Below are 12,353 nucleotides of genomic sequence, written 5' to 3'. Positions count from 1 at the left end.
CTTTCGGATCAGGAGCGATTTCGAAGAGGAGCAAGTGAGTTCTCCCCCGTGTCCTGGCCAACATTTATCCCTCAACCAACATCACCAAAACAGCGTGGGAGCTTGCTGTGCGCAAATTGGCTGCCGCACTTCTTATACTAGAACAGCGTCTCAAAAAATACCTCGCTGGTTGTAAAGCACTTTTGGACATCATGGGGACGTGAAAGTCGCTACATTAGCACAAGACCTTTCCTTCTTTTACCACCTGAGGCAACCGTATGGTGCGACCAACACATGTTGAACATTAATCAGAGGGTCCTTGAACTAGCAGAAGGACAGTGAGAAGCTGCTGTGCTGATCGCTGTGAGCAAAACGACAGACTGTTGACATACGGAACCAGAACGTTGCAGCACTGAAACAGGGCACTGAGCTGCCAAGTCTGCGCTCGAGCTTCCTCACCTCCCCACCTCTCCCCCAACCAGGAGCCACCTACTCTAATCCCACTCGCCTGCTTCGAATCTCGCAGCACAGGAGGAGGCCATTTGGCCCATCGTGCCTGTGCCGGCTCTTTGGTCGAGCTCTCCAATTAGTCTCACTCCGTGCTCTTTCCCCACAGCCCTGCACATTTTTCCCCTTATCAATTCCCTTTTGAAAGTTCCTATTGAATCTGCTCCCACCGCCCTTTCAGGCAGCGCATTCCAGATCACAACAACTCGCTGTAAAAACATTCTCCTCATCTCCCCTCTGGTTCTTTTGCCAATTCCCTTCACTCTGTGTCCTCTGGTTACCGACCCTCCTGCCACTGGAAACAGTTTCTGCTTATTTACTAATAAAAACTCGTCATAATTTTGAACACTTCTATCAAATCTCCCCTTAACCTTCTCTGCTCTAAGGAGAACAATCCCAGCTTCTCCAGTCTCTCCACATAACTGAAGTCCCTCATCCCCGGCACCATTCTAGTAAATCTCCTCCGCACCCTCTCCAAGGCCTTGACATCCTTCCTAAAGTGCGGTGCCCAGAATTGGCCACATTACTCCAGCTGGGGCCTCACCAGTGATTTATAAAGGTTTAGAATAACTTCCTCGCTTAGCTTACTCCTCATATTAACAAATATTTATCCTTTTCAAGAAACCATCCAATCCTCTCAAATGAATTTATGGACTCCACATTCTCACTACACTCCGTGTACAGAATGTTTCTCGAACCATCCCTTTAATTCTTATTGCTATTATCTTAAATTTGTGCCCTATTGTCCTATCTTGCTAACCACTGGAAGCAGCCCATCACCATTCACATCACCGTAGATTAACTGGCACCAAGACCCGTTCACCCATCATCCCGTGCTCGCGGACCTACATAAGCTACCGGTCCACCAACGCCTCCTGCATGGCCTCGCCCTCTCCCCATCTCTGTAACCACCCCCCCAACCCTACACCCCTCCCCATCACTGTAACCCCCTCCCACCCTACACCCCTCCCCATCACTGTAACCCCCTCCCACCCTACACCCCTCCCTATCACTGCAACCCCCTCCCACCCTACACCCCTCCCCATCACTGTAACCCCCTCCCACCCTACACCCCTCCCTAACACTGCAACCCCCTCCCACCCTACACCCCTCCCCATCACTGTAACCCCCTCCCACCCTACACCCCTCCTCATCACTGTAACCCCCTCCCACCCTACACCCCTCCCTATCTCTGTAACCCCCTCCCACCCTACACCCCTCCCTATCACTGTAACCCCCTCCCACCCTACACCCCTCCCTATCACTGCAACCCCCTCCCACCCTACACCCCTCCCTATCACTGTAACCCCCTCCCACCCTACACCCCTCCCCATCACTGTAACCCCCTCCCACCCTACACCCCTCCCCATCAATGTAACCCCCTCCCACCCTACACCCCTCCCTATCACTGTAACCCCCTCCCACCCTACACCCACAAAATTCTGAGGGACAAAATTAGTCTCCACTTGGAGAGGCAAGGATTAATTGGGGATAGTCAGCATGGCTTTGTCAAGGGTAAATCATGTCTGACAAATCTGATTGAATTTTTCGAGGGGGTGACTAGGGGGGTGGATGAGGGAAATGCTGTGGATGTGGTTTACATGGACTTCAGTAAAGCTTTTGACAAAGTCCCGCATAGGAGACTGGTCAAGAAGGTAAGAGCCCATGGGATCCAGGGTGCCTTGGCGCGTTGGATCCTAAACTGGCTGAGTGGCAGGAGGCAGAGGGTGATGGTCGAAGGTTGCTTTTGTGACTGGAAGCCTGTGTCCAGTGGGGTACCTCAGGGATCGGTGCTGGGTCCCATGTTGTTTGTGATCTACATAAATGATTTGGATGAGAATGTAAAAGGTATGATCAGTAAGTTCGCAGATGACACGAAAATTGGTGGGGTGGTAAATTGCGAGGAGGAAAGCCTCAGGCTACAGGACGATATAAACGGGTTGGTCAGATGGGCGGAAAAGTGGCAAATGGAATTTAACCCTGAAAAGTGCGAGGTGATGCATTTTGGACAGACAAATAAGGCAAGGGAATACACAATGAGTGGTAGGACCCTAGGAAGTACAGAGGGTCAGAGGGACCTTGGTGTACATGTACATAGATCCCTGAAGGCAGCGGAACAGGTAGATAAGGTGGTTAAAAAGGCATATGGGATACTTGCCTTCATTAGCCGAGGCATAGAATATAAGAGCAGGGAGGTTATGATGGAGCTGTACAAAACGCTGGTGAGGCCACAGCTGGAGTACTGTGTGCAGTTCTGGTCGCCTCACTATAGGAAGGATGTGATTGCTTTGGAGAGGGTGCAGAGAAGATTCACCAGGATGTTACCTGGGATGGAGCGCCTCAGCTATGAAGAAAGACTAAACAGGCTGGGGTTGTTTTCCTTGGAGCAAAGAAGGCTGAGGGGGGACCTGATTGAGGTGTACAAAATGATGAGGGGCATAGATAGGGTAGACAAAGAGGAACTTTTCCCCTTATTAGGGGGGTCAATAACAAGGGGGCATAGATTCAGGGTAAGGGGCAGGAGATTTAGAGGGGATTTGAGGAGGAACTTTTTCACCCAGAGGGTGGTTGGAATGTGGAACTCAATGCCTAAAAGGGTGGTAGAGGCAGGAAACCTCACAACATTCAAGAAGCATTTGGATGAGCACTTGAAATGCCATTGCATACAAGGCTATGGACCAAATGCTGGAAAATGGGATTAGGCTGGACAGGGATGGATGGGTGGCGCAGACACGGTGGGCCGAAGGGCCTCTTTCTGTGCTGTAAAACTCTATGACTCTATGACCCCTCCCCATCTCTGTAACCCCCTCCCACCCTACACCCCTCCCTATCATTGTAACCCTCTCCCACCCTACACCCCTCCCTATCACTGTAACCCCTGCCCACCCTACACCCCTCCCCATCTCTGTAACCCCTCCCGTCCTACACCCCTCCCTATCACTGTAACCCCCTCCCACACTACACACCTCCCATCTCTGTAACCCCCTCCCACCCTACACACCTCCCTACCACTGTAACCCCTTCCCACCCTACACCCCTCCCCATCACTGTAACCCCCTCCCACCCTACACCCCTCCCCATCACTGTAACCCCCTCCCACCCTACACCCCTCCCCATCACTGTAACCCGCTCCAGCCCCACAATCCTCCGAGATCTCTGCGCTCCTCCAATTCTGGCCTCTTGTCCATCCCCCACTCCTTTTGCTCCACCATTGGTGACCGTGCCTTCAGCTGCCTGGGCCCTAATCTCTGGAATTCCCTCCCTAAACCTCTCCGCTTCTCTACCTGAAAACCTACCTCTTTGACCAAGCTTTTGGCCACCCGTACAAACACCTCCCTATGTGGCTCTGTGTCAAATTCTGTGTGATGACACTCCTGTGAAGTGCTTTGGGATGGAGAGAAACTATTTCCTGTAGGGGGGAGAGTCCAGAACAAGGGGGCAGAACCTTAAAATGAGAGCCAGGCCGTTCAGGGGTGATGGCAGGAAGCACTTCTTCACACAAAGGGCAGTGGGAATCTGGAACTCTCTCCCTCAGAGAGCTGTTGAGGCTGGGGGTCAATTGAAAATTTCAAATCTGAGAAGGATAGATTTTTTTTAGGTAAGGGTGTTAAGGGTTACGGAACCAAGAATTTACATTTCTACAGCGTCTTTCATGGTCTCAAGACGTCCCAAAGCGCTTTACAGCCAATGAAGTACTTTTGAAGTGTGGTCACTCCATGTTTTGAACTCATCATCAATCCAGGGACAAGACTGTAGCCTGTGTCCAGATAATATTACAAAACTCACATTCACCAGGCACCAAGCCAGGAGAGAGCCCCGTGGAACATTCCCCCTCACATGCTGCGCTGACCAGACTGACACCGGGGCTAAAAGGGTTAAATTCCGAGGCCAGGTTGCACAGACTGGGCTTGTATTCCCCTGAGTTAAAGGGTGATCTAATCGAGGTGTTTAAGATGATTAAAGGAGTTGATCGGGTCGATAGAGAGAAACTATTTCCTGTAGGTGGGGAGAGTCCAGAACAAGGGGGCAGAACCTTAAAATTAGAGCCAGGCCATTCAGGAGTGATGGCAGGAAGCACTTCTTCACACAAAGGGTGGTGGGAATCTGGAACTCTCGCCCCTAGAGAGCTGGTGAGGCTGTGGGGGGGGGGGGGTCAATTGAGGTTTTCAGGATCGATGTTTTTTTTGTTGGGCGGGGTGGGGGGTTGGGGTTTGTAGAACCAAGGCGGGTGGATGGAGTTCAGATGCAGATCAGCCTGATCTGATTGAACGGCAGAACAGTCTCGAGGGGCTGAATGGCCGACTATGTTTTACTACGTTAAAGGCGCTGTATAAATGGAATTTGTCGTTCTTCTACGCACCTCTCTTTGTCCTCTTCGCTCCCACTTTCATACTCCGATTCTTCCTCACTGGAAACATCCATTTCTTCCTCTGGCAAAGGCGGTTCCTCCGGGGGTAACGGAGGCATGGGTGGAGGGGCGGGAAAGTATTCCTCGTACTAGCAGAGGTAGTTTAAAAAAAAAAAAAAATCATCATCAATTAGCCACAGAACGGAAGCTAGCTGAAAATATTCGGTGACCTTAACCACAGCTCCAACGCTTATTGGAGCAGGAGGAGGCCAATCAGCCCATCGAGCCTGTCCCGTCACTCAGAGATTGTGGCTCATCTGTATCCTAACTCCATCTGCCTGCTTTGGTTCCTTAACCCTTAATACCCTTGTCTAGCAAAAACCTATTGATCTCTGGTTTAAAATGATTAATTGAGCTAGCATCTACTGCTTTTAGTGGGAGAGAGTTCTACACTTCTTGAAGGTAGACTTGAAAGACTTGCATTTCTATAGCGCCTACCACCACCTAAGGACATCCCAAAACGCTTTACAGCCAATAGTCACTGTTCTGGTGTAGGAAACACGGCAGTCTCTTTCCCCCCCCCCCCCCCCCCCCCCCAGGAATGGGCGGTTGCACAGCTCGCACTCCCCCGATCAGCCCCCAAAAGTTTAACTCCACCCCAATCACATTACAGCTTGTTCTTTTCCGGTGGCCATTTATTCCCCCCTCCCCCCCGCCCCCCTCACCGGCTCCGTAACATCTCCCGCTTCTGAGGAAAGGGTCATTGAGCAGAAACGTTAACCCGACCTCTGTCCCCTCTCCCGCGGAAGCTGCCTGACCGGCTGAACGTTTCCAGCATTTTCAGTTTTATTTTAATTTCAAAAATATTTTCTATTGCTTTTGCAACAAAAAAAATTAAAATATCCTCGACCCAAATGTGGGGCCAAGTTCCCCAGTGTCAGTCTGACCATAGAATCAGACAGCACAGGAGGAGGCCATTCGGCCCATCGTGCCTGTGCCGGCTCTTTGAAAGAGCTCTCCAATCAGTCCCACTCCCTGCTCTTTCCCCACAGCCCTGCAAATCTTTCCCTCCAAGGATTTCTCCAATTCCCTATTGAAAGTTCCTATTGAATCTGCTTCCACCGCCCTTTCAGGCAGCGCATTCCAGATCACAACAACTCGCTGTAAAAACATTCTCCTCATCTCCCCTCTGGTTCTTTTGCCAATTCCCTTCAATCTGTGTCCTTTGGTTACCGACCCTCCTGACACTGGAAACAGTTTCTCCTTATTTACTCTATCAAAACCCATGATTTTGAACACCTCTATTAAATCTCCCCTTAATCTTCTCTGCTCTAAGGAGAACAATCCCAGCCTCTCCAGTCTCTCCACATAACTGAATTCCCTCATCCCTGGAACCATTCTAGTAAATCTCCTCTGCACTCTCTCCAAGGCCTTGACATCCTTCCTCAAAACCCCTCACAATTGGGATAACTTTGGATACTGCGCATGTTATTTTTACAAGTTAAATTTCGCAGATTACCATTGGAGGGCGAGTAGTGATGGGTCCAAAGGGAGCAGGCAAATTCATTTTGTTCATCAGATGCAGAACCTGTAAGCACAATTGCAAGATACTCAGTGCTGTAAGAATGCAAGCCACTAGTGGCCCAGAAATTCAGGTCCCCGCGGGTGAGTACGCGCTGGGTACTCACACGTAGGCCCAACGAAAGTGTCGGTTTCGTGTATGCACTGCGCATGCGCGGGAAACCGGAACTTCCGTTCCCTTGAAAGAAGATGGAACGCGTGCGTCGGAGAGGCAGCGCGTGCGCATCGAACTTACGTTTTTTTGCAGGTTTCTCTGGGAGGGTAAGTCTCCAGGAGCTATGCTTTTAAAAAGCAGGCGCAAGGCCTGCTTTTAACAAGGTAAGTGGTGAATTAAGTAAAATTAAAACATTTTTTCCCACAGGTTTATTATTTTTAAATACTTTAAAGGGTAAGTTTATTTTTAGCCCCGTCAGAAAATGTAATTAATTTTTTCAAAATTTTAAATTATTGTTTAAAATAGTTATTTCATGTAATTTATAGTTATTTTATAAAAATGTGATTTAAAAAAAAAATTATTTGAAGTTTTAGTTATGTGTTTGCTAGTGCTCTGGGGGAGGGTTTAAACTAAATTGGCAGGGGGTTGGGAACCTGAGCAGGGAGACAGAGGAAAGGGAAACAATGATAAAAGCAAAAGATAGGAAGGAGAAAAACAAAAGTGACAGGCAGAGAAATCAAGGGTTTAAATCAAACATGGCCACAGTAAATAATAATTCTAAAAGATCTAAGAGCGTTAAAAAAACAAGCCTGAAGGCTTTGTGTCTTAATGCGAGGAGCATTCGTAATAAGGTGGATGAATTAGCTGCGCAAATAGAGGTAAACTATTATGATATGATTTGGATTACGGAAACATGGCTCCAGGGTGGCCAAGGCTGGGAACTCAACATCCAGGGGTATTCAATATTCAGGAAAGATAGGCAGAAAGGAAAAGGAGGTGGGGTAGCATTGCTGGTTAAAGAGGGGATTAACACAATTGAAAGGAAGGATATTAGCTCTGATGATGTGGAATCTGTATGGGTAGAACTGAGAAATACCAAGGGACAGAAAACATTAGTGGGAGTGGTATATACACCTCCAAACAGTAATGCGGAGGTCGGGGATGGCATTAAATGGGAAATTAGAGAAGCGTGCAATAAGGGCACAGCAGTTATCATGGGTGACTTTAATCTACATATATATTGGGCTAACCAAATTAGTAACAATACTGTGGAGGAGGAATTCCTGGAGTGTATACGGGATGGTTTCCTGGACCAATATGTCGAGGAACCAACTAGAGATCAGGCCATCTTAGACTGGGTATTATGTAATGAGAAAGGAGTAATTAGCAATCTTGTTGTGCGAGGCCCCTTGGGTCGGAGTGATCATAATATGATCGAATTCTTCATTAAGATGGAGAGTGAAATAGTTGACTCAGAGACTGGGGTCCTGAATTTAAATAAAGGAGACTACGATGGTATAAGGTGCGAGTTGGGTAGGATTGATTGGGGAATGTCACTCAAAGGGTTGACGGTAGATGGGCAATGGCAAACATTCAAAGATTGCATGGATGAACTAAAAAATAAAACAAAAAAGGTGACTCAACCGTGGCTAACAAGGGAAATTAGGGATAGCATAAGATCCAAGGAGAGGACATATAAATTGGCCAGAAAAAGCAGTAAACCTGAGGATTGGGAGCAGTTTAGGATCCAACAAAGGAGGACAAAGGGATTAATTAAGAGGGGGAAAATAGAGTATGAGAGTAAGCTTGCAGGGAAGATAAAAACTGACTGTAAAAGCTTTTATAGATATGTGAAGAGAAAAAGATTGGTGAAGTCAAGTGTAGGTCCCTTGCAGTCAGAATCAGGGGAATTTATAATGGGGAACAAAGAAATGGCAGACCAATTAAATACATACTTTGGTTCTGTCTTCACAAAGGAGGACACAAATAACCTCCCAAAGATGTCGGGGAACATAGGGTCTAATGAAAGGGAGGAACTGATAGAAATCAGTATTTGTAGGGAAATGGTGTTAGGGAAATTGATGGGATTGAGGGCTGATAAATCCCCAGGGCCTGATAATCTACATCCTAGGGTACTTAAGGAAGTGGCCCTAGAAATAGTAGATGCATTGCTGGTCATCTTCCAACATTCAATAGACTCTGGAACAGTACCCATGGATTGTCGGGTAGCTAATGTTACCCCACTGTTCAAAAAGGGTGGTAGAGAGAAAACGGGGAACTACAGACCGGTAAGCCTGACATCGGTAGTGGGGAAAATGCTAGAGTCCATTATAAAGGATGTAATAGTAGAGCACTTGGAAAAAAGTGACTGGATCGGACAAAGTCAACATGGCTTTACAAAAAGTAAATCGTGCTTGACTAATCTACTGGAATTTTTTGAGGATGTAACTGGTAAAATAGATAAGGGAGAACCAGTGGATGTGGTGTATTTGGATTGTCAAAGGCTTTCGATAAAGTCTGGCTAAGAGATTAGCGTGTAAAATTAAGGCACATGGGACTGGGGGCAAGGTATTGACTTGGATAGAGAACTGGTTGGCAGACAGAAAGCAAAGAGTTGGAATAAACGGGTCTTTTTCCGAGTGGCAGGCAGTGACTAGTAGGGTACCGCGGGGATCGGTCCTTGGACCCCAGCTATTCACAATATATATTAATGATCTGGACGAGGGAACTAGATGTAATATCTCCAAGTTTGCAGATGACACAAAGTGTGTGTGCTGTGAGGAGGATGCTGAGAAACTCCAGTATGATTTGGACAGGTTAGGTGATTGGGCAGAAGCATGGCAGATGCAACATAACGTGGATAAATGCGAGGTTATCCACTTTGGTGTCAAAAACAGGAAGGCAGATTATCTAAATGGCAATAGATTGGGAGAAGGGGAAGTGCAACGAGACCTGGGCATCCTTGTGCACCAGTCGCTGAAAGTAAGCATGCAGGTGCAGCAGGCGGTTAAGAAGGCAAATGGTATGTTGGCCTTCGTAGCGAGAGGGTTTGAGTACAGGAACAAAGATGTCTTGCTGCAGTTGTACAGGGCCTTGGTGAGGCCACATCTTGAGTATTGGGTGCAGTTTTGGTCGCCTTATCTGAGGAAGGATGTTCTTGTCATGGAAGAAGTGCAGCGAAGATTCACCAGACTGATACCTGGGATGGCAGGAATGACGTATGAGGAGAGATTGGGTCGATTGGGAATAACAACAGAAAATGCTGGAAATACTCAGCAGGCCAGGCAGCATCCGTGGAGAGAGAAACAGGGTTAACATTTCAGGTCTGGGACCCTTCATCAGAACTGGAAAAAGCTGGAGATATAACAGATATTAAGCAGGTGCAGAGTGGGGAGGGTGGGGGGATTAGGAGGGGAGGAAGGAATAGAAAGAACATCCTGTACTTTTGTAAGAGGCAGGAAAGATAAAATGTTGCAAATGGGAGTGGCAAAAATCATACTGCATGAAAAATGGGGGCAGGGATAATGATCTGAAATTGTTGAACTCAATGTTGAGTCCGGCAGTCTGCAAAGTGCCCAATCGAAAGATGAGGTGCTGTTCCTCGAGCTTACGTTGAGCTTCATTGGAACAATGCAATAGCCCAAGGACAGAGAGATCAGAGTGGGAGTGAAGCGGTGAATTAAAGTGACAGGCGACCGGAAGCTCAGGGTCACCCGTACGGACTGAACGGAGGTGTTCCGCAAAGCGATCACCCAATCTGCGTTTGGTCTCCCCAATGTAGAGGAGACCGCATCGTGAGCAGCGAATACAGTATATTAAATTGCAAGAAGTACAAGTAAATCGCTGTTTCACCTGGAAGGGGTGTTTGGGGCCCTGGACAGTGGGAAGGGAGGAGGTAAAAGGACATGTGTTGCATCTCCTGTGCTTGCACGGGAAGGTGCCAGGTGAAGAAGCAGGGGTGTTGGGGGTGATAGAGGAGTGGACCAGGGTGTTGCGGAGGGAGCGGTCCCTTCGGAATGCTGAAAGGGGAGGTGAGGGGAAGATGTGTTTGGTGGTGGGATCACGTTGGAGGTGACGGAAATGGCGGAGGATGATCCGTTGAATGTGGAGGCTGGTGGGGTGAAAGGTGAGGACAAGGGGAACCCTATCGTGGTTCTGGGAGGGAGGGGCGGGGTGAGAGCAGAAGTGTTGGAAATAGAACGGACACGGTCAAGGGCCATGTCAACAACGGTAGAGGGGATACTTGGTTGAGGAAAAAGGAAGACATGTCGGAAGCACTAGTATGGAAGGTGGCATCGTCAGAACAGACGCGGCGGAGACGGAGAAACTGGGAGAATGGAATAGAGTCCTTACAGGAAGTGGGGTGGGAGGAAGTGTAGTCCAGGTAGCTGTGGGAGTCGGTGGGCTTGTAGTGGATGTTTGTTGAAAGACGATCGCCAGAAATGGAGACGGAGAAGTCAAGGAAGGGAAGGGAAGAGTCGGAGATGGACCATGTGAAGGTGAGGGCAGGGTGGAAATTGGAAGTAAAGTGAATGAACTTATCCAGTTCAGGGCGAGAGCAGGAAACGGCACCAATACAGTCATCGATGTACCGGAAAAAGAGGTGAGGGAGGGGACCTGAGTAGGACTGGAACAAAGAATGTTCCACATATCCCATGAACAGGCAGGCATAGCTAGGGCCCATGCGGGTTCCCATAGCAACACCTTTAATTTGGAGGAAGTGAGTGGAGTCAAAGGAGAAGTTGTTCAATGTGAGAACAAGTTCAGCCAGGCGGAGGAGGGTGGTGGTGGATGGGGACGGGTCGGGCCTCTGTTCAAGGAAGAAGCGGAGCGCCCTCAGGCCATCCGGGTGGGGGATGAAGGTGTAGAGGGATTGGACAGCCATGGTGAAAAGGAAGCGGTTGGGGCCAGGAAACTGGAAACTGTTAAAGTGGCGGAGGGCGTCCGAAGAGTCGCGGATGTAAGTGGGAAGAGACTGGACAAGGGGAGAAAAAATAGAGTCGAGGAACAGCACCTCATCTTTCGATTGGGCACTTTGCAGCCTGCTGGACTCAACATTGAGTTCAACAATTTCAGATAATTATCCCTGCCCCCATTTTTCATGCAGTATGATTTTTGCCACTCCCATTTGCAACATTTTATCTTTCCTGCCTCTTACAAAAGTACAGGATGTTCTTTCTATTCCTTCCTCCCCTCCTAATCCCCCCACCCTCCCCGTCTCTGCACCTGCTTAATATCTGTTATATCTCCAGCTTTTTCCAGTTCTGATGAAGGGTCCCAGACCTGAAACGTTAACTCTGTTTCTCTCTCCACGGATGCTGCCTGGCGTGCTGAGTATTTCCAGCATTTTCTGTCGTTTCAGATTTCCAGCAGCCGCAGTATTTTGCAATTATATTTGAGTTGATTGGGCTTGTACTCGCTGGAGTTTAGAAGAATGAGAGGGGATCTCATCGAAACGTATAAAATTCTAACAGGACTAGACAGACTAGATGCTGGAAGGCTGTTCCCAATGGTCGGGGAGTCCAGAACCAGGGGTTACAGTCTAAAGATAAGGGGTAAGCCATTTAGGACAGAGATGAGGAGGAATTTCTTCACCCAGAGAGTGGTGAACCTGTGGAATTCTCTACCACAAAAGGCAGTAGAGGCCAATTCATTAAATATATTCAAGAAGGAGTTAGACATATTTCTTAAGGCTAAAGGGATCAAGGGATATGGGGAGAAGGCAGGAACAGGGTACTGAATTTGGATGATCAGCCATGATCGCATTGAATGGCGGAGCAGGCTCGAGGGGCCGAATGGCCTACTCCTGCTCCTATCTTCTATGTTTCTATGTTATGTTTTGGGGCTTATAGTATTTATAGGTTTGACAGCTCTTCCTATCAAATTTATGAATGAAGCATTCCCTGCTACCATTGGCTGCCCATGGCCCACGTGATCCCAGGGGACGCATCGAACTAACTGCGCCCCTGGGATACGCAAGCACTGCACGCCGGCAGTTGGAGG

General features: G+C 48.3%; 1 protein-coding gene across 1 annotated transcript in view; it reads right to left on the bottom strand.

Annotated features, from left to right (window-relative positions):
* LOC147080950 (RNA-binding region-containing protein 3-like) overlaps positions 1 to 12,353 on the bottom strand; it is a 54,152-nt gene that overhangs the window by 26,168 nt on the left and 15,631 nt on the right. The window contains 2 exon segments of the mRNA XM_085981009.1: positions 4,847 to 4,983; positions 6,354 to 6,422. Of these exon segments, the coding sequence (XP_085837135.1) occupies positions 4,847 to 4,983; positions 6,354 to 6,422 (206 nt within the window).

This window comes from Somniosus microcephalus, unplaced genomic scaffold (genome assembly GCF_052327205.1).
Source record: "Somniosus microcephalus isolate GS21.2 unplaced genomic scaffold, FLI_Smic_1.0 scaffold945, whole genome shotgun sequence".
Taxonomy (NCBI): Eukaryota; Metazoa; Chordata; class Chondrichthyes; order Squaliformes; family Somniosidae; genus Somniosus; species Somniosus microcephalus.
Note: the sequence above shows the minus strand (reverse complement) of the source record. Positions and strands in the feature narration are given on the sequence as shown.